The 27,562-nt window shown below is 45.1% G+C and overlaps 1 protein-coding gene across 5 annotated transcripts; it reads right to left on the bottom strand.

The window, feature by feature from the left end:
- Positions 1 to 1,384: 1,384 nt before the first annotated feature.
- LOC127469544 (uncharacterized) lies at positions 1,385 to 26,863 on the bottom strand. 5 transcript variants are annotated; one of them, XM_051784012.1, is made up of 19 exons: positions 25,706 to 26,862; positions 23,854 to 23,938; positions 23,193 to 23,307; positions 21,789 to 21,963; positions 21,067 to 21,178; positions 19,961 to 20,067; positions 19,013 to 19,139; positions 18,357 to 18,477; positions 18,001 to 18,086; positions 16,821 to 16,945; positions 15,506 to 15,565; positions 11,638 to 11,704; positions 10,379 to 10,473; positions 8,681 to 8,809; positions 7,122 to 7,236; positions 6,185 to 6,322; positions 5,361 to 5,527; positions 4,844 to 4,932; positions 1,385 to 1,787 (listed from the first exon to the last, which is right to left on the bottom strand). In XM_051784012.1, the coding sequence occupies exons 2-19, from the start codon at positions 23,867 to 23,869 to the stop codon at positions 1,592 to 1,594; spliced, it is 2,040 nt and encodes a 679-aa protein (XP_051639972.1). In that variant the 5' UTR covers positions 23,870 to 23,938; positions 25,706 to 26,862; the 3' UTR covers positions 1,385 to 1,591. The 5 variants fall into 5 exon arrangements, with proteins under 5 accessions (XP_051639972.1, XP_051639971.1, XP_051639974.1 ...); XM_051784011.1 differs by having other exon boundaries at positions 23,835 to 23,938; positions 25,706 to 26,861; XM_051784014.1 differs by lacking the exon at positions 6,185 to 6,322 and having other exon boundaries at positions 23,835 to 23,938; positions 25,706 to 26,863.
- Positions 26,864 to 27,562: the final 699 nt, after the last annotated feature.

The following is a 27,562-nucleotide window of genomic DNA, read 5'->3' as shown; positions in this document are numbered from 1 at the left end:
ATACAGCAGGGACATACCTTGGGGGCACAGCCCTTTTCCCCCGCCCCTGCTGTGTCCCACCTCCCTGCTTACGAACTTGCGTGGGCCCCAGTCCCCCTCCCTTGTGCTCCCAAACACCCCAGCACCCTCCTGCCATAGCCACCCTGTCCAGTGCCAGGTACACACATGGGTGTGTGGCATCTCCCATTTCAGAGCACAGAATCTTTTAGCTAAACCACAGTTGCAAGCAAGGTCTTAGTAAAGGTGAGGCTGCTGGCAAACGTTTGTGTGTCTGAAGGAAAGGCAGCAGGCTCAGAAGTAAGGAGTTGGTACGGGCCTGGTGAAAGTGGTCTTGGGTAGAGGAAGGACACCCAGTTAATGCCTCCATCCATTGCATTCTTAAATACTAGAGCCCACCCAAGAGAGAGGTGTTAGAGCTGCCCTGACCAAGCTTTGGTTGGCTTTTGTGCTGTGTCAGACACCTGGGATCTGCTCCTCAAGCAAGGGTTCTCACTATGGGTGGTCTCTATATGAAATGGAGGGTGAGTCTGTACTCCAGACTTACTAGCTGTTCAAGAACCAGCCAGCACCAAGACCCAACTCTACTAGAAATTAGTTTTAATGAGTTTCAGTGTTCACTTATGTCGGTGCCCACAGCTGCATCCTGTGCACATTATATGCTGAGTAGGTGACTTTTCCTCATTGCTTCCATGAGAGATGCCCTTGCTCCCTCTGCTCCCTTTTGCTTGACTTGACACTCCAGACTAAAGAAGGAAGGAAGCCCCAAGTTCAGAGGAAAGTGTGTGGAACAAGGGTCTGTCATCTTTTAAAGGCCACCAGCTGCTCCCTGGTTACCCCTCTTAGCTTAGTTTTGCCTACTTTTTCCAGGGGCATTGGACTTCAGAGCAAGAAAGCGTGGCTGGCTGGCTGGCTCAGGAAGACTGATGAGGTTATCCTACAATGTCATGATCCTGCCAGCTGCACCTTGCCACAGGTTGTGGTCCATGGGACCTCTTGGATAGAAAGGATGTTGCTGGTGGGCCCAGCTGAAGAGACATGGTCCTGAAGATCTAGGAGTCAATGACTGAGGAGCTACCATGATAATGGGCAACAGTGACACAAGGTGGAGGAAGAATAAATTCCCTCAATAGACAATCTAGAAGGACTGGAGGTCAGGGAAGCAGGAGGTCTGAAAGACCAGAAACCAATTTTTCTTTACATGGAAATTCCCTGGTTCGGGGCCTCCTTCCCTGAGCATTTACTCAGGCCCAAAGCAGATGAGTGTTCCCATGAGATGGAGGGATGAGGGCTGGGTGAGATATACTGTCAACAGGCAGAAGAACCAAGCTGTGGTTGCTGTAACCCACCAAATAAAAATTTTTTTAAAAATTAAAAAAAGGGACAGTTAACAACAGCAGACAAACATAATTGTGAACAGTTTTCACCAAATGCACTCCACAAACACTTCACCTCCCAAAAAGTACCGTGCACCAAAAGTCTAAATCCTCTGGTCAGCACCCAGCCTTTGAACTCAATGCTTAAAACAGTCCAGTTCCTGGAAATAGGAATGCTGGGACTTCAGGGAGGTGATAGATGAGAAAGCCACGGTGTTCTAGTCCATCTTCCATACCTTCACCTCTGGCCAGCTCCTGCTCTTGACTTGCTCCTGGCTGACACTGGAAGTGCTGATTTCTGGGGAAATGGGCTCATAGGAACGGAGAGACAAGCTTGCAGCAAGCAGACCCATCTGGACACAGGTGTCTGTGTCATGTTTAGCAAGCATCCCTGCAAGGATTCCTGCCATTAAGCTGTGGAGAGAAAGAAAGATGGTTTTGAACAAGAGTGGAATAGTTTTGAACTCAGGAATATGGCCGTTCATTTGTAAGGGCCTTCATTTGGATCCAAACCAACACTTACAGAAGCTGAATATGTCAACTTCTCATCTCAAAAGTTGAGGCACTTTCTCTTGCATCACATTTTCTATTCTCCTCAGTTTTCCAGGTGAGGTAGGAGAAAAGAAAGGAGTCTAAGAAAGGAAGAATATACTTTTCCCCTACTCTCTAATTATTTTGTCATTTCTCTGCTCTTTGTTAGTGCCTCATTGTGTCCCCTCCTCTCCCTATAGGGGTTGGATAGGGTGAGAGGTAAAGTTTCCATACCCACGTGAGAGGGACAACAGGCACAGCTGGAAAAAGAAATCCAAAGCTGAAATGAGATTGGAAATTCAGAGTTTTGAAAACATTTGCTGTGGTTTTCCATTTGAGATTTCCCAGTAAAAATTGTGTGAGTGCTTGCAACAACAGTTGTCACCCTCGGTCCCCACAAGGCACTGAGGCAGACACCAGGAGAAGGGAATGACTTTGGCATCTGCCTGACTTGCAGGGGAAGGCTCATTTGAGGCATGGATACGTGCAGGGTGGTGTTTGTGATAGACTGGGAACAACTACTCTTTATTCACAGTTAACTACTCTAATGATGATCTGAAGCTCAGAAAGGATAAAGGAGAAGTGAAAGAGAAGGGAGAAGACAATGCCCTTTGAGAGGAAGAAGCAAGGAAAGGAAAATAGGATGGCAGGGAGGATTAATAAGCACATCTAGGGGGAAGGGAAAAAGAGCCCTTTTTTTGCACTCGGGCTAATTACCTTAACATCTTTTTATCCATAACAAAGGCACAGAAGATTATGACTTCCATAAAGTGTTCAATCTCTCAACAGCTCCAGAGGTTGAGAGTAAATATTTGGGGGAGCATCCCCTAGCAATGCCGTGTGTGGGCAGGTGATGTTATGTTGTCACGGCAGCCCCCTGCAAGGAGCAAACAGCTGCTGCTGCCACCTGCACACACACTCAGCTCCTTGGGCAGCATCTCTGGACTTATGGGAGAGCCACAGGGTCAAAGCAAGGCAAGAAGTGCCCTGGATCGCTGTTTCTGGGTGTGCACTCTCCCCTGACCAGTGCTTCAAAAGTGTGAGGGTTCACGGGGGCCAAGCTGTGGAAGTGTTATTGTTTAAATTAGATATTAGGAAGAAATTCTTTACAATGAGAATGGTGAAACAAGTACAGGTTGCCCGGATAGGTGGTGGATGCCCCATCCCTGGAGATGTTCAAGGCCAGGTTGGATGGGGCTCTCAGCAACCTGACCTAGTTGAAGATGTGCCTGCTCATTGCAGGGGGGTTAAAACTAGATGACCTCTAAGGGTCCCTTCCAACCCCAACCATTCTGTGGTTCTATGATAGTCCTTTAAAAGTGCCAAGAGGCTGGGCTTGAGCAATGTCACCAGTTCATGTGCTGTGGAGATGGCATGTATGTCACTGCAGTGTCCTAGCATTTGCAGCCTGTTTTGGCGCTCTGACTCTGTAGAATAGGAATTTCTGCAGCTCAGAGGAGCAGCTGAGGTTATTAGGAAAGAAAACCCTGGACAAACAAGAGGACTATGAAAATCCCCCCACATGGATTTGGGGACTCTGGGGAGAGGGATTTCCAGACGAACGTTACCTCAGGAATGGGAGCAGCATTGGGCCCCTAGCTCTCAGATAGCTTTGGAAGGAAAAGTAAACTTCCAGGTTCTCCAGTATAACTCAATAGAGGTGGTTGGCAGTGGCATGCTTTATCTCACCTTTGGTCTTCCCTTAATTTAACTTTTTAAAAAGGGAAAGGAATCCCTAAGGAACACGTTTAGTTTACATTAGCCTCTAGAAAAAGTTGTCGTGCAGTAAGGGGTACTGGTGTTCTGAGCAAATGGTGCAGAGAGGAGGCTCCCTGGAGGGGCTGGCAGACACTGGGGACATCTGTTGGGATCATGAGCAAAACTCAGCTTTCCTTAGGACAGGCTGACTCCATGAGGTTCCTCCAGCCCCTTTTCCTGCTGTTACACCTATTGCTCCAAACAACCCTAGAGAAGACCAGCTTGCAGTTGCAGTCAGCTCATCTCAGAGGTGGTCTGGGACACAAGGAGCATGTCCTGGTGCTAAGTGGGCTAACTAGCTTGGCAGGAAGTTATTGATTGATCCTAAGTCAAATATTGAGGACTCTGTATGTTTAAAAACAAACAAACAAAGAAAACCCACAAAACCCCTTTTCATTCTGCCCACTGATAATAGAAAAAAAGAAGTGTTGCAATGGTGAGTTATTGGTAGGTAAGCATGGAAAAAGAAATGGAAATATCTGTCACATACAGACTTTTGGTCTGGCCCAAGGTAATGAAAGGACAGAATCAATTATTTCACCATAAGAAGCAAGAAAAAAAAAAACAACCCTGCCTGCTACATATAGTTTGTCAAGTTAAAAAGGAGCATAATAAAATATTACTCTGACAGACTGAGAATTGATCAGCAGGGCTAGCTAAAATAGCTGTCATTTCCCACTCCTATGTACGGCATTGTGTGAACAGCCAGGCGAATTATACAGCAGACTCTTTTGAAGCAAGAGCTTCAAAATTGCCAGAGGCAAATGCAGAACCTGATGAAATGCTTTTATAGGGCCATTTTTGCTATTGAGTGGCAGTTCCACTTCCACTGGAGAAGTGTGGAAGTAAAGCAGTTAGTTAGTTAGGCAGCTTTGATGTAAGGTGGTTTACTTCGCTTTTAGCAGCTCAGCCCAGACTAATTCAGAACTCTTAGATTGCCAGGAAAGGCTTGGATCTTAAAGAAAAGCAAAACTAATGATGGCAAGCCTTCCAAGATGCTTCAGGGGACATTTTTATCGAGCTTTGCAAGGAATCACAGTAACCAGCCCTGTTCTCACGTCTTTGGTGTCTCTTCCTCTAGTAGCAGAATGTCGTTCTCGCCTTTGCGGTAAAATTTCAAAGAAATCCGATTATGGCCCTTCCACACTTAGTTGGAGAGTACAAAGCAGTGAGCAATATACCTGTCCCCAGCTCCTGAGACATTGACTATCTCCTCTCTGCTGATGGGGATGGTGGGGTAGTGGGCGGCACAGAGGCTGGCAGCAGCAGTCTGTGGGAGTAGAGAAGGGAAATTAGTGGGAATTGCCAAAGCTGATAAGGCCTGATGTGGGTGATGCCAGACCTGCATGGTTGACAAAAAAAGAAAAGACTGAAAAAAAAGCAATAATCTTTTTTCACACTTTGGAAGAGATAATTTAAATGAAGCTTCCTGAAAATGAAGCTCGCAGTCATGAATATTCATGTAAGCACATTTAAAACTAACTGACTATAAACACTGCTGCTAGGAGCCAGCAGTATATGGACAGACAACTTGATTTTCTTTCAGAGCTGTGTATTCCACCTCCCAAACACATACATTTTCCAGCACTGATGCCATGTTTCCTAGGACTGCTGCCGTGCCACCAGAAATAGTAACAGTGCAATATGGTCCAAGAAAGAAGCAACTGAGAGCTAAGAGTTAGTTTGCTGCACCCTTACCTGTTCGTGAGCTCCTGGACAAAGCAAGACGCTCCCTCCCAGGCTCTTGCCACACAGGAGGATGCCGTGGGTGCCGAGGGTCACCACCACACACTGCAGATGGGCCAGCAAAGGGCAGGCCAAGGCCACCGCAGTCTGGACAACATCCTCCAACCTGGATGGCAGCTCTTCAGAGAGTGGGGAAGGAAAACCGTGTTATAACTGTAAAGGTCCTCAGCTGGCCTTTCTGTGGGCTGACAGCCTATTTACGAGCACCTCTACTAGTATTTATGAGCACTTCTGAGATGTGGTTGATAAATTTTTTTTTCTCCAAATTATGGGAAACAAGGAATTCCTCAGTGTTAGACTTCCATACTGTATTTCTATGCTTTCAACACTCAAAGGGACTAAACCTGTCCGTAGAGATCAAAAAAACTGTCTTGAAGTGCACCTTCCTTGTCTTAATGCTGTTGGATTTCCACCTGCCTTTGGCGGGGCGTTTCATTTCTGCACAGGATGGTACTGTTGGGACAGATGCCTCAGAGTACTGTGCTTCAGAGACATGGTTACAAACCAAAGATTGCTCCTGCTTAGCTGATGAAGTGAGGCAAATGGGATCTCTGATTTCAGACAAGGAGCCACCCCAGGCCTGCTGTGCTCTCTGATAGATCAACAGTCCATACAATCCATGCAGATATGGCTGTAAGGTGCAAGACACCAAGTGTACTTAAGAATTTCCACTGTTATAACCCAATTTGCTTAAAATAGGGGCTGGAGCAGAAAATGCTCTTCTCCAGGATGTAGGTTATCTAAAAGTGTTGCTGATCCTTCTGAGTATTAAATACCTGCTGGCACAGGGTTCCCAAGGGTCCGATTTATTGCTCTTAGCTCTTGCAGGTTGGGGGAAATGTATGTGAGTGCTTTCCAGCTGTCTGAGAGGAACGGCTTAGAGGCCTTGTTCTCATCTGTTGGCTCATAGCACACTTCAAAACAACAATGCAATTGGTTAGTTAATTAATTAATTAGTGGCTCATCTCTACGTCAGAGCAGGATGCAGTGCAGAAGGCTTAGTGTGATCTGCACAACTGGAGTTACACAAGTAATCTATTAGAAACTTAAATGCTATTTCCCCCATGCTTGTGACAAGGTCTCCCAAGGGCTACTTTTCAGTGCTCAGCAATGAGACAGCTGCTTCTGGCTCTGGAGTGATACCATCAGACTTCAGTTTTGTTACTTGTCTTAGCTGCTTTTGGGGCCTCTGCCAGATTTTAAGATCATTGTGTCCTCTTTTAGGATTTGCTTTTAAAAATGAAGGTGTAACTCCAAAGGTTTTGGAAGCCTTGTGAAAGGTCCCCAGCATGCCAGTGGAGGGGGGGTATTTATTTTTTGGGAAGTGGGAAAGAAAACCTCTAAAAAAATGCCTTAGGACTTATTCTGAGAAGCAAACTATATTGCTGCTCAACTGGCAGAAGTGCTCAAATTGGCACTTGCCTTGAGATTAAAGACAATGAGAGCAGCTTCCCCAGCTTTCTGGTAGTGCCCAAGGGCAATACTAACTATACTTCAGGAATCGTGATTTAGCTGCAGAAAGAGAAAAACTCAAGAGAAATCAGAAATGTTTTGTCCATTGGAAACAGAGTAGCAGAGTACAGAAACAGGCATGTCAGGCTGTAACTGGGTATCTCCAGCAAGCAGCAGAGGCTGGGATGCACAGAGCACAGAATGTCTTGGCACACAGGCTGTAAGGAGCTACAGGGCCAGGGCTGGGCAAGTTTTCCTTACCTGCTAGCTGATGCTCTTTAGCTAGTTGGCAGACATACTGAATAGTGGAAAGAGGCACATTTCCATCAATGCAAACTAGCGGGGCCTGACACAGGTTCTCCTTGAACTGGGACACCTAGTGAAAATCCAGGACACGGAGGAGAGACAGCTTGAGTCATTGCAGAGGAACAAAATGATTGCTAGTTAGACTTGATGTAGGATTTTCACTTGTATTGCAGCCCCTAGGTGCAGGTATGAACCTACAAGAGCAATTCACCAAGGGAAATAGATTTTTCCATTTGCCTCATCTCTTCCCCTTCTCCTTCCCCTGCTCCCTGCCATCAAGTGCTGGACTCAACTGGCAGGGCCCCTCTGGCAAAGAAAGATAGTTGCTGGTACTCACTAGACCACTACAGGGAGAGAGAATGTTGCTGTTTAATGCCACTGCAGGATTCCCTGTGCCATGCCTGGCTTCACTACACCTTTTCTCACTCCACATGTCATTTAGATGTCCTCTGTGCACAGTACCTCCTAAGACAGGTTGTTCATCAGCATTTTACTCCTTGGCCCTACTGAATCCCATAGGGATGGAGGACAATGGAGCAGCAGAGTGGGGAACTGCTGTTCTCTCCTTTGGCTCTCTGGGGCTATACGAGCACTGTCTGGGTGCAAGGCCAGCACTCCAGGCACTTGTGCAGCATCCCTCCTGTGTCTCTGCCAGTCCTGGCGGGAAGAAGTGCTGCCAGAATGCACTTTGCAGAAGAAGACTGGTTCAGAATTTCCACTGGCCAAAGCTGTTTCATAGAGCTCAGGAGAATTAATCTGTCATGTAACAGTTTTCTGTGCCAAGGCTTGGGGGAGGCAGGGTGGGGATGTAAGTGGGAATGGTGACCACATTTTTGCCTAGGAGGGCTCCACCTCAGGGAGACGCCACTGGTAAGTAAATTGCACTTAACTTTCATGTTGCTGTCAGTCGTGAAGCACAGGCTTTTGTTCTGTCAATAAAAGAATGAGTAGGGAAGAAGGGTGCAGAGAGGGGCTTTCACTGAATCAGTCCTTAATCACTGCTTCCATTAGCCCTGATGTTTTTGAATGTTTGGATGTGCTGAGCAACAGTTTCTGTTGATACAACTCAGCATGTAGAAACAACAGGAATGGTGGCGAGGGGATGGAACAGGAAAACTTGCTTTAACCAGTGTTCTATCCATTTTTTTTTTATTATTTTCTCTATAAGGAGAAATATCATTTCTGCAGACTGGATTTATTTCTGGCTTTAAGGCACCAAAAATTATAGGTTAGCTTGGACAAGTTAACGAAGAGGATTCTGGCCTATGTGTCATGGATCATAGTAGTGGTGATACTTATGGACCAGAAACAGATAGAAACTGCACCTGGGTCAGCAGCAACAGAGGGCTTTCTCATGCTGCTATCTCAGTGGCCAGTGGCTGGGGTTAACTTTAGCATCTCTCATGTCCCTCTGCACACCCGCTCTCCCCGGTACAGGCTTTACCAGTGGCCTTTTGTCACAGGTCCACACTCATTCTCGTAAGAAAAGCTTACAAATCAGATGGTGTGCGTACGTATTGCTCTGTGATCTGCTGGTGGATGTCCATATCTCCCAAGCCGATGCTGAGCTCCCCAGCACTGGTGACCACAGCACAGTAAGTGGCTGTGCTCTTCCCCTCCAGCTGAAGGACAGCACTCATGTCCTGAAACAGGGAGGACAGGTACACACGGAGCATGTTTCTCTTCCCTGACACACTTGGCTCAATCTTTCTCTAACCCAGCTCGCTGTTCTCCCTTCCAGCGCCCTTCTCCCTTGGGATAAGCAGCATTTCAGCGGTATCTCAGTCTAGACAGTGCTGGCACATGGCCATTTTTTAATATTTTCAGTGCAACACAGGTTAAAGCAATCCTTTAGTAAATGAGAGTGACAGGTCTCTGCCATGCAGTTCCACAGGCTGTGTCTCTGTCATAACAGAACAGTGGTCTGCAGCCCTGTCTGCTCCAGTCATCCACTCCTGTAGCTTGTGTGACACTCTGATGGCCTGCTGACGTGCTGGCATGTGTTGGTGGCACACTGCAGCTAGCAGTTATGTTGGCCACCTCATGAACTGCCCAGCTGGATTCTAAAAGCAGCCTTGGAGCCATTTTTGCAGCAGTGGGGCAGACGTAGCTGTGACATGTCCTTCCCCTGTGGGTCTTGTGAATGATCTGCTTAGAGAACTCAGGGCATGTCTTGGAAGGAGCACGTGGACAGAGAAATGACAGGGAAGGTGGAGGTTTCAGGGAAAGGGTCCTCTCCAACAGTTAGAAATGTGTTTTGCTACAAGTAAGGATTGCTTGGTAGCTGGCCAGTAAGTCCATCCTTCCTTGGGAGACTGCTCACTTTGGTGGCACAAACTGTGCTGTGTAGAGGAGGGATTAGAGACCAGCCGCTATGAAGCCCTTATAAACCAAAATGGAATTCAAGCTCTCATTGCTCAACTTGTTAAGTTGCTAAGGTAGCCAGAACTAAGGTCTTATGGGCTCTGTTTGAGTACCAGGGTCATGAGGGCACTCATAAGCCTCAATGATCCTGACTAGCCTCACCTGGGGGCTGTATCAACCTTGCCTTGCCTTCAGTCCTGCCTCTTCTCTATGGAGTTGCCTTATGCCCTAGGTTAGGGCTGCCCTCCTGGCTTTTTTTGCTCCCTGCTGGGGTGGTGATATTCTGCCTTGATGTCCCAGGGAGCTCCTGCTGCTCCTGGCTCCCTGACCTGGGTGGACAAGCTGCTGCTGAAGTCAAGTATTCCCCTGGGGCACAGGTAAGGGGGGTGTCAGCAGCTCTGTAGAGGACTCTGCTCCTCTGAGCTTGGGGGGTGTCCAGCCTGCAATCCCAGTTCCAGGTTTTCTCTGTCTTGGGCTTTACCCAAGCCAGGCTGATTTTGGCATTGCTTTGTGTATCCTCAGGGTCAAGGTTTACATATTTGTTGCTGTGCTTAGCCCTTACTAGAATTTTTCATGGTTCCTCCTGATTTACCTCTATCTTCTTCAAGCACTTGCTGGAGTGGAATTTAGACCCCACAGTTAGACTCTAAATGTTACATACATCTAGCCTGTGCTTATGGGGTTAGCTCCTTGTTTTCCAGTTGCCTGTAACTAAAGAAACATTGAATTATTCCTACTCTAAGCCTGATGAAAGGTGGCTCTGATGTCTGCCAGGGTTGAGAAGACTTTTCCCTCTACGTATTGTCATCACTTCCATGTTTCTGAGGTGCCACTGCTGTGCAACATACCATGTGGTGGCAGTAGTGCAGGACAGACTGTAAATGCTCATCCTTCCCCACGGCTGATAAAAGGAGAGGAGTTTGTCCAAGACGGCTTAAACAGTCTAAAAAGCAAATGGAAACAAAAGCTATTAACAAATCCACCAGATTAGTGGGAACACAGTGACAGCCTGGATGGGATGGGTGTCTGTAGGAAAGCCCTCTCCTGGAAAATTTAATGCTCATCAGTCCTTGCCTAGAAGGATAATCAAGACGAAATTCAGCTGCAGCTGTTGCAAATGACTGGTTGGAGCTGAGTGAGGTGATTCTGCAGAAAGCTGCACCAGCACTCTGAAATCTGGGATTATTTGGAACATCTGCGAGTGGAGGAAAAGAGGAGGGGGAAGAAAATTCTGCACTTTTTTGGCATCAATTCCTTTATCATCACAGGCATGTAGGTTTTCCCATAATGTTTCTGTGCATGGCGTTTTTTGCTGCTGGCCTTCCCACACTGCTGTTCCCACAATGATATCTCACTAGAACCACTGAATCTAAGTGGATTCACGGGAAACCCTTCATCCTCTCCCTTCAAGTTACTACAAATTATACCTCAGTGGGTGGCATGGGTATTTTGGGGTTTTTTTTTAACACTCAAGCCTCTTCATTAGTGATCTGAAGTGACAGTAGATTTATGTTGGGAAGATTTCAGAAACATCTAAAAGCAGGAATAATCCTAACATCTTTCTGTAATCTGCCCCAGTTAATTTCAATACACAAAGACTGGTCTGCTGCTTCTTATGATGGAGCACCAGGTACAGTGGGATCCTTTCGTATTGCCAAGGACTGTAGCCCTTTCTCTTCTACAGTAACTCCTGTACCCCAGTCCCCCTTGTCCATAGTACGTGGTTGATCACCTTTGAACAAGCTTATTCCTTTCAAATTCTTACTCAAAACATACTTCTATTGTGACTACAACTTGGCATTAATTAAATCTGAGGGCCAGGCTGCTCTGTAGTCATTGGAGAATGCTGATACTTATTTAACTTTGATTTGGGGTCAGGGTGCTATATGCTAGTTAGCTTCATATTTGTGGACCTTTCTTTTCTGATCTCAACTCCCTCCCCTCTTATTTCTTGGAATGGCCCCTGCCTTTTCCAAGCAGTCTGCCCACTGGTATATTGCCTAATGTGTCCCAAATCTTGACAACATTAAACATCTGCTGTTGAAGGAATAGCAAAGGACGAATCACAGCTGGCATGCACCCGCAGGCAAACCCAAGCACAAGGCACCTGCCAAGTTTCTTCCAACACCGCCAAAGGTTCGTCTCACTCTTCCAGCATTTGTCTGCCCACCACCCTGGAAGAAAAAGCTGTTAGTTGGTAAAACTGGGAGGGCTGCTTGGCATAGATGCTGTCTCCATCAACATGTGAAGTTGATGTTGCTGAAATATAGGTCAGCAATCAGAGGGAGCAGAGGGCATGCAGCTAACAGATTGAGGGCAATACAAACTTCTGTGGCCATCTGTAGACTTCAGTCTCAATGACAAGGGGCTGCTTTCTGGAAGGGGAGATCCACTTCATCTCCCCATGAATTGCTATTTTGGTCTTATTTGCAAAGACCTCCTACAACAATGCTAATGAGTGTTTCTGTTGCTATGAGCAGCAGTCTGAATTGACCTGCTCAGAACAGCCTGGGACTCCAGAGCTGCTGACCCAGACCTGACGGGCTCTGCAGCTGCTTTCCAGGCCACTTAGCTCCCACCTTAAACAGTTTGGGGGTTTTATTTATTTTCCTCTTTGAACCTAAAATGATATTTGTTACCTTTGCCTGTACTGCCTCTGTACTTTATTCATGGAAGGATCTGAAAAGTCTGAAGATTTTTTCACTCACCCTTTGCTTCCCAAACATCTCTCTCATAAAAAATACCCTTCTTTTTTATGTGTGGCTATCAACTTCTCCTTTCTCTTGCCTCTGCCTTCCACTCCTCTGTCCATCTGCCTCTCTGTCACAAATAGACAAAGTGTCAGAACACAGGCAATCGCTCACCCATCTCCTAATTCCTCTGCCAGAAGAATTACATCAGTAAGTGCTCAGATCAATCTGGGCTTCATCTGACTATCAAATGGTTTTAGAGCTCTCGTTTCATAAAATCCTGACACGTATTTTCCATTTCTGGAGCCAGCTTGCCACTGGCAGTCATAGTGATCTTCATAGGGTATAACTGAAGTTCCCCAAGGGCTCTTCTTCCCCTGCGGTACATCTATCCTTTGCACACAACTCTTTCTCCTGCATCCAGCCCTACAACTGTAAGAGGCTGCTCTCCCACCTAAGTATGCTCTTGTATTACTCTGCTCTGACCTCCAGGTTCTTTTTTGTAGCTCTGACTCTCCCCAGTTCTGTGCTTTGTAAGACTTGATGCTAATTCTTGACACCTTTACTTTTCTGTCTGGCAGTTCTCCAAGCCCAGAACTGTTCACATCACCTGAGCAGAACTGCCTCTACATAAACAACTTATGGCCTCTGTCCATCTTTCCATTACTTGTCATTTCTCATGAACGCAAATGCCCCTTGGTTACATTTCCTCATGCTCCCTGGGAATTGCCACTGGCACTGCTGGGAATGAGGATATTTCCATCTACAGCTGTGTCCTGTTGAGTGTTGCAGATTTCAAAAGCATTGAGCTCGGCTATTTTAACTCTGAAGCTCACTATCTGTAATAGAGTCAGCCAAGGAAAAAAAACCCCAACACTCCAAAGTAAAAAGCAAGGGTGCTTGTTTAGGCAAGTCAAATAACATGGCTTTGAACACTGGCCACTGTTTCAGTCTTAAAAGAGGGTGCTCACTGCCATCAGTAATGAGCACAAACTGTGTTTTATGTAGTTCCACTATCTGTTTTCTGAAACTGATGCTTGCAGGAATGGTGAAAATACTCATGAAGTCCTTTAGTTGCCTGGCATGCCGATCCTCTCTGTTAGTTCCCTGTGCTCCCAGAGGCAGAGTTGCTGGGTTTTTATGCCAAGCCTTGCCCTAAGAGCTGATATACCAGCCTCCTGCTCAAGGATACACCTGTGGGTGAGCTCTGCTGTTGTACAACCCTACAGGGCCTAAAAAAAATGAAGATGCTAGATCTCTCTTTAAAGTAGCAGGTGGGTGCAGTGAGAGAGAAACCAGCAGCCAGCTTTTGAAGAAAAAAAAAAATTAATTACTCTCATCACACTTTGCCACCTCAGTCATAACTCCAAGTCTGAGTGGTACTCAGGTATCTCCTCTACATTGTGGTCGGGTAGGGCTGGCTGAGATGAAAGAACTTAGATGAAAATGGACTTGCTGAAGTGATATGAAATAAGGCTGGGCTAATGCTTTCTGGCAGTGTTTCAGAGAACTGAGTGAGCCTCTGGAACCTTCTTCAGTGTCTTAAGAGATTTGAATTCCTAATGTAAAAGTGAGACTCTGCTCAACTTCTGGGTGTCCTGGGGGAGTTATAACCATAATGCTTCTTCCAGCACCTTTCTTTGAGCAAAACTATGCAACCTTCTCAGCAGGTCAGATAGTTACATATGAAACACTTGGCTTCTGGGTAGCCTTGAAAGCCATATGGGAATTGCAACCAGGACAGAATACAGCTGCTTTCCTGCTGAGACACCATGAGGTGCGAGTGGTACCCCAGTGCTCTACAACAAATCTAACAGGCATAAAGGTGGGACCTACTGGGTGCTGAGCCCTTTGGAAAAAATCCCTTTAAAAAGTCAAAACAAAGCAATGCTGTTGAGAGAGCCTTTTCCTCTGTGCCTAACCACAGTAGCTGTCAGCAGGAACATTTTGGATGTCAGTTCCAAAATCCTCCTGCAGCTTGGCATTTGGGTAGCTGTCGTGATGGACTATCAGCTCTAGGGTTTGCTACTATACAGAAGGGTGGCTAACACCTCACTTTTCCAAGCAACACTAAAAATCTCCTTTTTCCCCTGTCAACAGTTCCCAGTGGGGGCTATAGTGGTCCTTGGCCCTCTCACCATGCTATAGGTGGGATTTTCACTCCTGTCTGACATGCCAAGAAATGCCTATCCACCCTTGGACATAGCTCTGCTCCTTGTCCTGACAGCTGAGCGTGGGCTATGTATCGTATTGGTTAGATCACACGTGAAACACTCGAACTTTTGGGTTTGCAAGCCTTCATTACCAATGCCACAGCATATTTCACCCTTGACCATTATAACATTGTTTGGTCTTTGTATCATGCAAAGGCCAAATTCCTTAAGGACAGCTTTCCCATCACATCTTTCCCTATCTGACTGAGGCTGCCCCATCTCATGGTGAAAGCTTCCTGCCTTGGCGATCAGCATAGGGTAATTTGAGACACTAGAGAATTTTTGAGGAAGTTTCACCACCTCAATCTGCAGTACTTCATATAGCTAAACAAAAATTTTACAGGCCATGCAAACGACCACCATTTGCATAGAGGAGTCCCAGGTCTGTTCCACTTGAGCTTCTTGGTTGTTTCTTGTTCAAATCAAATTGAGAGGAAAAGGGTATGATAACATTTAGAATGTTCTATTTTTTAAAGCCTTTTTTATTTATTTTTTTTGTGTATGACTCAAATCCTTCATGAGTACTCTACACTGAGACTCTTGCTCTTATCCATGCTGTTTTCCACAGCTAAGGCAGTCCCAGACAGCCAGAGCTGTCTCTCAGCTGGGGATTTCCTCACTATGGGGTCTTGAATTAGGGGCTGACACAGCATAGTGAGGGTCTTTACCCATTGCTCTTTGTATACGTGAGTTGAGAGTGCCCTGGGCACCTCTTCTGCTAGAAGAGCTCTTTGGGCTTGAGGCATCAGGAAGCAGCCTCAAGGCACCTTAACAAAGACTGCAGAGGCCAGTCCTATGTGGAGATTGTATAGATTGCTTTGTCCCTGTCTTGAGTGGCAGGGATGGTGACTTTCAGCATGGAGACAGAGTAGGTAACTATATTTCACTCCATTGCCCACCTAGACAACACACCAAATATGTAGCACTACACCTGCTTGTGCATGTGTGTCCATACAGACATGTGGATATCATACATGGATAATGCCTTCCCCCCCAATCCCCTTTTAAAGGCACTCCTTTAAAAGTAGCTGGAAATGCAATGGTGGTAAGAAAACTGCTATAGATACAGTACCAGGATGTCAGGGTTCTGCGCCTTGGCTATAAAGTCAACGTTGATACCTCCAATCACCACCTTTAAGAGGGAAGAAAGAGGTAAAAAGTGGTTGGAAGGACTGGAGGAAAAAGTTTCCAAGTCGCGTTTGCTTTTCCTAGTCACTTTTCCCAACCCTCTTGAAAGCTGTCTCATTTACAGTGTAAAGGCCAGTGCTTATTTTGGATGGCTAGACACAGGTTGGTACAATCCCAATTAGAAAGAATCAAAATCTCTTCTGTATGTTGTTTTCTGAATTATGCCTGCTGATAGCCTTCCCCAGCGTGGCAGGTGGGATGTGACTCTGTGCACACAGGGGTGCTGGTGGTTTCTCTGTGAGGTGACAGAGTAATGTAAGAAGTCACATGGGTCAGGTCATGCTAGTGCCTTTGAAGCCATCTCTCTTGGAACAATTTCTGACATACCAAACCTCAGCAACATTCAAGCACTATTGTGGAAAAAAAGCAAAGAAAATGGGAAAAAGTGGGCAGAAAAATGCAGTCATTTCTTGCAAGCTCCCAGGAGGAATTGCCATACCCGGTGACACTTTACAGATTGCTTTTTTATTGTCCTTCAAAGCCAGAATAAGCAGCACAGCTCCACAAACAGGAAGTTTCCAGATTCTTTGGGGACATACAGCTGTTTTTTCTCATTCCATCAAATGCTGGGTTATTGCCTCTGGAGTCAGTGCCCTCTTATGTTGACAAATCCTATTGCAAATGGGTTTCAGAAAATCTTTCAGCTCTCTAAAGACCACCTAAAATAGATTTCCTGTAAACTATACGGCACACACAAAATCCAAGAGAGTGAATAGAGTATTAGGGTTATAGTGAATCTTGTTTGGATGTGCTGTAACTCTTGTGATTTTTGTCAATCATGAGCAGGAGGCCAACAAAAAGAGATATTTATAAACATTTACGGCTCTGCAGCTCTCCACCCTCTTCCAGGTCTACTCTTGTAGTCATGAGTTCCCTGGCACTAAGAGCAATACAGTCAAAGCTGTACATAAGGGCACAGTAAAAGGTGAAAATGTGATTAAAGTTTTAATGGCTTTGATGGTCTAAGACTTAATGGGATTAGGCCATTGTCAGTGTTTATTCCCTGCAAATGTGGGTAGAGGGGGGAGGAGAAGATGTTTATCTGTGAAGAATAAAAAGTACTAAAGGGAGAATGTCTGAGAGTGAGAAATAGAAAGTTTGGTCTCTGGCTGAGTCACTTTTTACTTTTGGGAATAGATATAAATTTATCTTGTGCTGTCAGCACAGAGGCATCATGTGGAGGCCAGCAGAGGACTCACTGGTTGAGGTGCAGTCGTGTCCCCTCGGCGAGGCAGGTTCCCCTTCCTTCTGGCTTTCTGTATTTTGCTCAGGGCTACTGCAATGCAGCTGCCCACTTTGGCATTGTTCTGGATCAGTGCAAGGTCTGTTTGGCATTTCTTTGAGGAAAAAAAAAATACCAGCAAGATTGACCTGTTAGAAGCTTATGTAGGAATTCGGAGAGGGAGAAAGCAGGAAATATGTGCTGTGAGGCTTGGTAGAACTGATTCCCCACACTGTAATCCTTTTGGGGCATGTATAATGGGTTACAGTACTGCATAAACACTCTGATATTTTCATTTTTTTTCACCTTCCTCCCCCAGTATCCACAGAAAGAAAACCTGTCTTCTCCATTTGACAGATAGGGAATAGAAGCAAAGGCTTCACGGAGAAAAGAGAAGGTGAAGTGCTTAAATTAGAGTTGAGAGTCTAAAAACATTAGAGGATCTTGGCCAGCTTTCCAGAAAGAGATACCTACTGAGATTTTGCCAAGTCACTATAAGCAATTTTTTTAGTATTTGCACTGGGGGCAGAGTATCAGAGGCTTTGAAAGCCCCACTTTTCATCTGCATACAGCTCTAATTTCCAAAAATGCCTTTACTAATCTGCTCTGATTGGTCAGGTCTCCTAGAGGGCTGGCAGCAGAGCCTGGATGAGAATCTGGCCCTCTTAGGTTCTATGCTGGCATCTCAGTAGATCTGCATTTTTCTTGCCTGCGTGAGAGGATTCCTGTTCACACAAGGGTGTTTTTCTTCCAAGTTTCTCTTACTCCACACCCACGTGAAGTGCTGGATGAGGCAGTGTGATGTACAGCCCAGGTACCTTCCAGAGAGCAACCTCACCATGGGCAACAGTGGCCTGACACTCCATCACAGAGCAGGCAAGCTTGGGGGTCAGATATGAGGGATCTCCTTAGGCTCTGGACCACCTGCTGTCTGTTTTGCCCTCCATTTTTTAATGTAAAAGGGGATGAAGACAGTAAGGATGCTCCTGAAAAATCGGGGTGCAGCTGCTAAACTCTCATCTATTTGCAGATACTGATATGTTTGCCCCTTGCTAGATTGTCAATGAAGTGGCAGTGTTTTCCACCAAGCACCATTAGAAGAGATATGAAAGACACTGGAGTACTTCCTTTTATCTCCCCATTCAGTAAAAGGATACTGGAGTCCAGTGATTTCCCATCAGTTAACTCTATGAGCTTCTGTAACAAAAAAGGGGTCACTTCTTTGCCTGTGATCCCTTTGGACCTGCAAATATAAAGAAAATGCCTGCAGATGAGGAGGACTGAGCTGCAAGAGCATCAGAGGAGAAGCACTGTTGCTAGCAGATACTTTATCTCCGTAACCACATACCATAAAAAGGTCCTGTAAACAAGCTTTGGGTTAGATAAAACTACAGTTTAAAGTATGTTGTGGGCTCACCCATGCCCGAGGTTAAGCTGTTGCACTGTCCCTGAATTACTTTACTGCCTCAGGACCACTGGGTGAGCAAAGGATGAGGCTGAGGTTGCTTCTCACCTGGCTTCACTGAGAGCTTGCTGGATGGCCTCTTCGATGACCTGGCCTGAGGCAGCTCGCTCCTGGGGACAGGGCACTGCTATCAGCACCCCGCTGCTCAGGCCTAGCCCCAGAGCACTGTCTGGGAGAGGATGGGCAGACTGTTAGTGGTTCTCCTTGGATAAGTCAAGTGCTGAAGGAAAAGGATAGAGTGGGTGCAGGGTGAAGAAACCCACAGAGCTGAAGCTCTGGTTCTTAGCCGACCCAAGATCAGGGTCTTCTCCAGCCACCAACCAATTCACGTCTCCCTGTCTGTACAGCAAACAGGGCAAGGATTTCTGTCTTTTTTAAACCAATTCCATTTCTGAAGGCCCAGAAACTGTTTTTGCCAACACATTAATATGTGTATTCCCTCCACTTCACCAGTGTGAAGAGAACATAAATGAATGAGCATGCCAAAGTGGCTGCAGCTGGCTTGCAATTTTACTTGCTGTAAAGACTGCACTTCCCTGCTACTTCATTTTCAAAGTACTGTTGAAGCAGGAATGGAGGAGGTGGGATGGTGTATTTTTCAGGGTAAATTTTTCTCTATAGTTAAAGAAAGTGCCTCATCCAAGGTGATCCTTATGTCCCTCTTTTCCAAGACCTTACATGGGCCTTTCCTGTCTAAAACACACCAATGAGTTTAGCTGCCTCCTCTTCGTCCCGGACGTGATATGGTGCCTGGAAGCCACTCTGGCGTGAGAAGAAGGCTGGGAACTCTCTTGATTCTCCAAAGGCAGCCACGCAGACACCCTGAGTCTCCTGCAGCAGTGGAGGTGAGACAAGCAGGTAATCAGCAGAGGGAAAGGGAACCCAAGTAAAGAATGGGACTTTTTCCTTCTACCCAAAAAGAAACTGCCTTTCTTTAGCACAGGGCTTGGTTATTTTTATACATCCCATTCTCTTCCATTCTCCCAACAACATATTTCAAAGCAAAGAGCCAGACATGGTAACATTGGCTAGACCAAATCAGGCTTACTGAGAGAGGAGGCATGCACGACCTTTGCTTGTGCTTGGAGCTGATCAAAAGCCATGCAGCTGTCATTAGCACAACACTGAGTCCAAGGTAACACCCTGTGATCTGATGATATGTCATAAGCTGACAGGAATATAAATGAGTTCTGTTTGCAATTGAGAAGTATTGATGCTGGCCGTCACCTGAAGTGCTGGCTCTGCTGGTTTCCAACATACCAAACTTTTAAAGGTGACTCTATTGAAAATCATCTGGATTCCCATTTTAATTCTGATTTTATTTAGTGTTCGATGGATCTTTCCTCATCCATCAATTTCTGGGAGAATTCTCCCAGAAAATCAAGTTTAAGGCCAGAGAAAGAGGGCATGGTTAGCACTGCCTTTGACCTCAGTTGGAACAGCTGCTGGAACAGCCCCTTGGACATGGATAGATTTATGTTAGGGAGTAGCCAAGTGCTTGTACAACCCCAGGACTGTAAATGTGGCTTCATGTACTCTCAGTAATAGTTTCTAAAAGTCTTAGGCTTAGTAACTGCCTTCATGCCACTGGACATTCTGTATACAAAGAACAACATTATCTGCTTTCAGGCCCCGTTGCCCATGCTACCTACCAGATATTCCAGTGTCCTGCCAATATCAAGGATAGACTTGGCTCCTGCAGATACAACAGCAACTGGAGTTCGCCCTAGCTCTGTCAAGTCAGCACTCACATCCATAGCTGTCAGGGGACAAGCAGTCATCATGTTAGTGATTGTGTTGTACTCCAAGCTGATGTGATCTGCCCTCTTAAAAAGCTGCGTCTGCCTAGGATGCCACTGCCTGATTTTGTAACTGCTTAGGTCCACAAACACATTACAGGTTTAGATCATGCCTTTACATGTTGAAATTGAAAGAGATATTGACAAAAAGAAGTTACATGGCTGAGGGCAGAGGTGCAGCCTTGCACTGTATCTCTTGGTTCTGTGATCACGTTGATAAAGAGTATGCAAAACTTTGGTAGAAAAGAAAGAAAAATGTGTTATACAGCAAGGATGAAGTTCAAGGACATAGAATATCACTGAAGGAGATTTTGAGTTTAGAACTGACATTGCTGGCAAAAAAAAAAAAAAAGAAAGCACCACAGGAGCACTGATGACCTCAGGAAACTCCCTGGTCTGGAATTCACATCACATCTGAAAGGGATGGCATACAGCACTGCATTTGTGCTATGCTAGAAATACATATGGCTGAGAAAAGAGAATTTACTTAATTCACAGACTACACTGCCAAGACTGGCACATTTTTTAAGAGAGGACTACACACCTCTAATACAGACCAGGGCCTAAACATCTTTTGTGGTGAGACTCTCCTTCTCATCTGGGAGAAGTTGATAGCAACACTGTGTTCAGTAGCCAGTATCGGATTATCCAACCATTACTAAGAGGGAGAGGTACAGTCAGCTCCTGTTGCACCAGCAAACAATATCCATATAACCACATGTATGCAAAAGATAAAGAGAAACCCCCACCCTCTTAACAACTGGCCTGTGCTCAAGAGGAACACTTTGAAGCTTCTAGAAAGGAGATATTGGGGAGAAAATAACCATAGTTTGGTCAAGAAGAATGATAACTTTACTCTTCTGAACAGACAGTTACTGTAGGACAGACTGGGGAAAAGGAATAAGATGGAATTAAATAATAGCAACATAGAGAAAAATAGAATGTATTGATGTTCTTACTGTTCTCTCCGTCCCGATGGACACCTCCTATGCCACCTGTCACAAACACGGGAATTCCTGCTTTGTGTGCAGCAATCATTGTTCCAGACACAGTAGTGCCACCAGACAGGCCCTGTCAGGGAACAACCAGTCACAGTCAGTGCCCCGGGGTGACATGGAGAACACAGCATGTGGGCAGCAGTGGTTGTGGTCTGACACGCAGCAATGTCACAACAGCCTGCTGTCACCAACTGACCAGTGAAATTCTGATACAAATATTCTTTTGGGCAAAAAGGAAGAGGAATCATCCACCATCAATCCTGCTACATAAGCTGCTCTTGCCCTGACAGCAAAGGCCTTTGTTCCCCAGGGCATTCCAACCAGAAGTCATTGTGGGCAGCTAGTGTCACCTTTAGCTGTCACTTTGAGCTCGGATGGCCTACGTGTCACACAGTTTGCATGCAGTGTGATAATGCCTTATCGTGCCAATAAGAATATTCTTAGCCAAGTGCTCATGGCTTGCCAGCCCATCCAGAATGACTTTTCAGGAGCCCTATTTCATGGCTGCTAGTCCCTTACTCTGTGGTATTTTTACTGTAGTTAGGACCACATTTGAGCTTACCAGGAAGATACTACTTTACATTATATTTTCAAGAGGTTTAAAAGCAACCTGGCTTGAACCTGGAGAGCACTATACTAATGCCATGTAGAAAAGACCACAACAGAAAGTCTGTGTACTGTACCTGGCTGAGGACAAAAGGAAAATCTCTCCGAGACACTTTAACTGCATTTTTACTGCTTGCCAAGAACTCGAGTTCCTCATCTGTGAGTCCCACATGGATTTGGCCCCTTAAAATACCTACAGTGGCTGGCACTGCTCCGTTTACTCTTACAGTTCCTTCCACCTCTCTGGCCATGCTAAAAAGAGATAAGACAACAATCACAAATTAGGGAGGCAAACAATCAGGCAAGAAACTGCCATGTTTGATGGCCATCACTCTCAGCTTTACAGTTCTTGTGACTTGGGCTAAGTCCTGTTCCTCTTCCGTATCTTCCTAGTGGGAGAAGTCTTTGCACTTGAGCTTGCAGAAGCGTAAAGCTCCCATTTTCAGGTCAGCAATGTCCAAGCTCTGTGCTTCAGTTTTAAGAAAAATCATTTGATTTACAAGCAAACCTGGTTGTACAATAGACTACTGAAAATAGGGATCTTTTCAAAATAGGACCTCTCTGTATTTCTTACCTGTTATTTCTCTGAGATCATAGATCTTCACAGAAACCCCAGCTAATTTAAGCCCTGGTCAAATGACCAGAATATATTTTTTTCACAATTCAAGCAGTCAGATATAGAGTAACAACAGTGCCAAAAAGCTGCTGCCTAAGGGTACTCTAGGGCTGCAGACTAGCATACACTATCCTTTTTAAGAGCAGCTTCTTCTTCCTTTCTGAATTACTTGGACATATGCTAGGCAAACTTTAACTACTGAAACTACCTCTTCACCAAAGCTGAGTTTTCAGAGCTTCATTCTAAGACAGAATGTCAGGCAGAATAGTGGCCAGGTAAAAAGCAAGGTGGAAAATCAATACCAAAACATTCCTGTGCTTTCTGAAAGCAAGGATGGAGGGGAGAGTGCAATGTAACTCAATAAAACATAAGTTTACTGAACATTAATAAATAAAAGGTAGAGGTAGGGGGTTTTCCATGCATGGTACAGAAGGCAGGGAGAGGGACCAGCAACTCTCACAGTAGCTGCTCTGAGTGGGCTAGGGAACAGATTTCCCTATTGTGTTTCAGTCCTTTTTGCATTACAAAAGATACAGCAAAAGAAACTGCAGAGGGTTTTCAATGTCTGTACAAAGTCTGCAAATGAAAAGGCTGGTAGCTCTCTTTTAGAACAAATGATGACATTATCTGCTGCCATATTTTAAAGGAAGACAGAAATTTAATAACTAGGCTCCCCATATGTGTCCTTAAAAGTCCAAATACAAATGTTTTAACACTTGAACTCATATTCTGCATGCCTAGAAACCTGACATTTACATTTGGTCTTGCAATGGCTTTGGCTGGATCAAGAATACTGATACCAATCCACCAGGTATGTGCTTAATTCTTATAACTTTGTTGAACAAGGAACATCAAAATCCAGCACCTCAGATTCAGAGGATAGGCCATGCCATGAGTAATGATGGTGCTTTCCAAGGCTACAACTGGTCTCCCCTCCATCAGGGCTTCCTGGACAGAGGGATGAATCCTGACATAAGCACCTGGGTATAAACACAGAAAAGTGAGTTATTTGTATGTGTATTTGTAGTAACTAGTGAGCTGTTTTATAAAAGGCAAATTGTTTTCATCACAGCAAATTTATCCCCCTCTTCAGCTGCTCTTTGGGGTGAATTTACAAATAACTTCAACAAGACTGAAGCTGTGTTTTATGTAAGTGAAATATCTGCAAAATATTTCTGCTGTTAATATGAATTATAATCCTCATCACTATCAGTGAATGGTCCTCTGCCACCATTTTTGCAGTCATGTTGTTATTTGCTCCAGGAACATTGCTTGAACATTATTGTGAACTAACTGAGTCCTGCAACCATGCCCAAACACAAGGATATGTTTTATAAGTGGAGACACCAAGGATACCATAGTAACTCAATATATTTTAAGACTATCGTACACCAAGACAATTGTTGCTCTTTGCTGTGGTCCCACAAGACTGCCAGAAAGGTCTCTGCTGCATTCAGATGAGGAAAATGCTTTCCACCCAGGAACTGTTTCAGAATACACTACTCACCATGCAGAAATCTTCTCACCTGGGTGGTCCCACATGCCATGGTGGACACATGTCTTCCCAGGCTGGAGGTTATTTTCCTAATCATCTTGTGCATATGGATGGTCCTGAGATAATGGAAGTCAGGTAAAAATGAAAGATGTAATTTAGCAACGATGTGACCTTGTGAAGCTAAAAATATCAGCTCTTGCCTTGATCTTGGAAAAGTAAACAACCCTTGTCCAGGAGATTGCCTGGAGTTTCCTGGTGTTTCAAGCATGAGCCAGGGTGTCAAAGCAAAACGTTACGCTGAAGAAATGGAGTTATAAGGGGTCACCTGGCCCATTATCAACGCTGGGCTGAAATCGTGGTAGAGCAGAGAAAAGGATGAGAAGTAAAAAACTAGGGAGAATTTTGAAGCAGGCAACTTTTTAAATTCCAAAGCAACTTGCCAGTGACAGATTTCAGGCTCAGCCACTGCCACCTCCAACATGAAAGGTCACAAGGAGAAATCTACAAGGCAGCGTAGTGCTATGGAAATATGAATCTGTTTTTTGCTGGTGTCTAGAAGAAAATAAGCATTTCAGAAAGGAGATGAGAACTGGCAAATTGGACTGGAACTGCAAAGAGGAAAGAGCAGCTTTCCCCAGAGCAGGGAGTGCTTTATGTAGGCTCACGTTACATCATCCTTCTTAGCGCAACGCCTTGGAAGCAGAGTGGCAATTCAGCCCCGGCAACAAACTCCAGAACTCCTCTGGTCTCTTAGCAACTCCTTTTCACTTTAATTAAATTCATTCCCAAACAGAGAAAGAGGGGGAGAGAGCTGTAAATGCTAAGAGAGTGGTCTGGTCCAGGCCTTGGGGCAGTTTCACTTAATGCCTGGCTGCTTCACATACTTTCCCTGGGCATTTAACCATATCCCTTCAGTCCCTCTATTCCTCACCCCTTCACTAGGAGGAAAGGATTCCCTTCCTCAGTCCTTTGTACTTATTGTTAATTTAGATGGCAAATTAAGTAAAATACAGTACTGTGTTCATGATACACTTAGCGGAACATGGCTCTGATCTCAGTACAGTGTGTGGCTTTACAGTTATATAGAAAATTCTTATACCCAGGAAGAATATATTTGCCCAAATATAAAGACTTCAGCTATACAGGACAGCTTGGGCTGTGTTACATAAGAAAAGTGGCACCGGATCAACTAGACACAATACACACCTGACTGAAACACTAAGATTTTCCACTTTCCAAACTGTTAATAGGGACTAAAAATTATCTTAATGAAGTTTATGGAATCATGCAATGACAAAAAAAAAAAAAGTGACAAAAGCTCTTAAACAACTTCATGCTTAGAACTGTGCAGTGCTAAGCTCAGTAGCCTGGGCAGTTCATGGGCTCATGCCAATGTTCTGGTATTGCTGTGTGTGTGCCTACACAGCCCTCACTCTCTGGGGTAAAGTCAGCTTTGGAATAAATTCATTAAGGCAACAAGGTTATGCCAAGGATTGGTTGAGCTGCTCGAGCTGTGCTCTGAATTTTAACAACCCCCCAAACTCTGAAGCACAACAGCCAGGAGTGCCCAAGCTGTGCTGGCTGGTGGATAAAAACCAGCTGGTCACCACCTGAAACCCAATACGGCTGAGCTGATATCCACTGGAAACTCAGCCAACACTCAGCCTGAGCTGGCTCAAAGGTTTTCGAAGCTTGGCAAGTTCTGCAGCAAGACCTGTACGGCCTTTTGCCTCTCAACCAAACTGCAGATTCGTAGTGCAAGTTTCAGGCAGCTCTAGCACAGACCGGCTCTCCTCCCTCTTCCAAACTGTCCCTACTCATGTCCCCTGTGATCGATCCGGTGTATCCGCCCTCACGGAGCAATGGCCTGGCATGTCTCTTACCTCTGGGTGTCCGCTCATGGAGGGAGGCTGGGTGGGTACTGGAGCGGTGCCTGGGTAGCCTGGGAGGAGGTGGAGGAAGGGGGGCGGGCAGCACATGGGGGTGCGCAGGCCAGGACTTCTGGCCAAGAGAGTCTATTTATTATTAACCACAGGCACAGCTGAGCTCCACAACTGCTCCCTGTCTGGGGTGCAGGGGGCCATTTCATGGCTTCTGTGATTATTTTCGTTCACACAGAGCCAGATTTTCCCCTTTTCTCATTTTTCAGATTCCTTTGCTATTAGATTTTTTTAAATCAGTGAATTCATTACTCACTAAAACAATGCCTTTGCAGACTGAGGCACTTTGTATCTATGCCTAAAAAGCTGAGGAATCACATCCATGCCTCCCCCACAACCTTGCTAAATGCAGTTAAAGCTCTTCCTTCTCAGGGTAAGAGCTCTGCCCAGCTCTTGGCCTCCCCAGAGAGGAAAGTTGTAGGTCTAAAGATAGTTGTGGCCACATTTCGTACGATGCAGACACCTGGTGATGCCAAGAATACAAGCTGGGTTCACAGCAAAAAATTCTTGTAGTCTCCTCCTGTAAAGACAATCCATTCTAGCAGTTCTAGGGCAGCTTTGAACAAGGACTTTGAAACTGATAAAAAACCTCATAAAAAAGCCATGATACTTTGATATCTAATGCACTGGTATTGTGCATGTTTCAGTTTTATATTCTGCAGAAAATATCAGAGTTGAGAGTTAAATGGCCATGAAGGAATTGAATTACGGGATAAAAGACAGACATGATTCCATGCAGCGTCCACGAATAACATAAAACTAGCTGAAGTAATTGCTAATGTATTGCTGAAGTAATCATTGTCAAGGAACTGATTTTACTGCAATCCATTAATCAGGAAATTGTAAAACATAGGTTGTTAAAGCAGTACTTATACTTTACACTTGTCCGTTTCAAAAGAGATTTCCTGAAACTTTTGTTTAACACAGCAGTAACAAATGGTGTCTTATTTTCTACGTCCTTCCAATCTCTTCAACTAAACACTTTCAAGGAAACTTCAAACAAAACTTGCTGAGTTACAAAGACAATCCGCCTCTGACTTCTGTTACCCAGTCTGGAAGGAATTTAATTGCAGGAATGATAGATTGCATCCTCAGATGCCATAAATGGATGCTGAAGATTTTGTGAACAGTATCTTCTTCCTGGGGGGATGGGTAGTCAGATGTATTGTAAAGAAAATGTGTACGTAAAATAACATTTTTGGAAAAAATGCACAAATTATAATGACATCATTTAATTTTCCACTAAATCTGCAGTATTCTAGGAATCTATCTGGGCCATCCCATTGTTAACATGCTATCAAGCAAGATGATTTAGTAATCAAGCCAGTCACTCAGTTTCCAACTCTCAGCATCATCTCAAGGTGATCTTATGCAATGGGCACCCCAGTTCAGCCTGTCAGATAAGTCAGGGCTAAGAATGTGTTGCTTGATTTGCCATTTTTCTCCTAAAACCCGGTGGAAAATCAGCCTGTTGGGTTTATAGCTCAGCCTTGCAATATGAACCCGTACGTCTCTGAGACAAAATGGAGCTGCTCACTCAGCTCTCTGAGGATGCTCCTGTGATCTTGTGCATATCCTAGGTTCTGGAATTGTGCCCAGCAGGCTTCTGCAGTGTGATACATGGCTGATGATGGTTTGGGAGCAGTCGGAACTACAATGTGTAGATGAGAAAGGAGAGAAAGCCCTGGAGAACAGCTGGTTTGTAAGTAACAACAGGTTTGTAAGGAACTGTGGGGCAACGTGTAACTCCCTTCTCAGTCCCATCTGCCTGCAGTGACCCACAGCTTGCTGCTGGTACTT

Source organism: Manacus candei, unplaced genomic scaffold, assembly GCF_025592945.1.
Source record: "Manacus candei isolate 608988 ecotype Guabito, Panama unplaced genomic scaffold, ASM2559294v1 h1tg000018l, whole genome shotgun sequence".
Taxonomy (NCBI): Eukaryota; Metazoa; Chordata; class Aves; order Passeriformes; family Pipridae; genus Manacus; species Manacus candei.
This window is presented reverse-complemented; position numbering and strand designations above follow the sequence as displayed.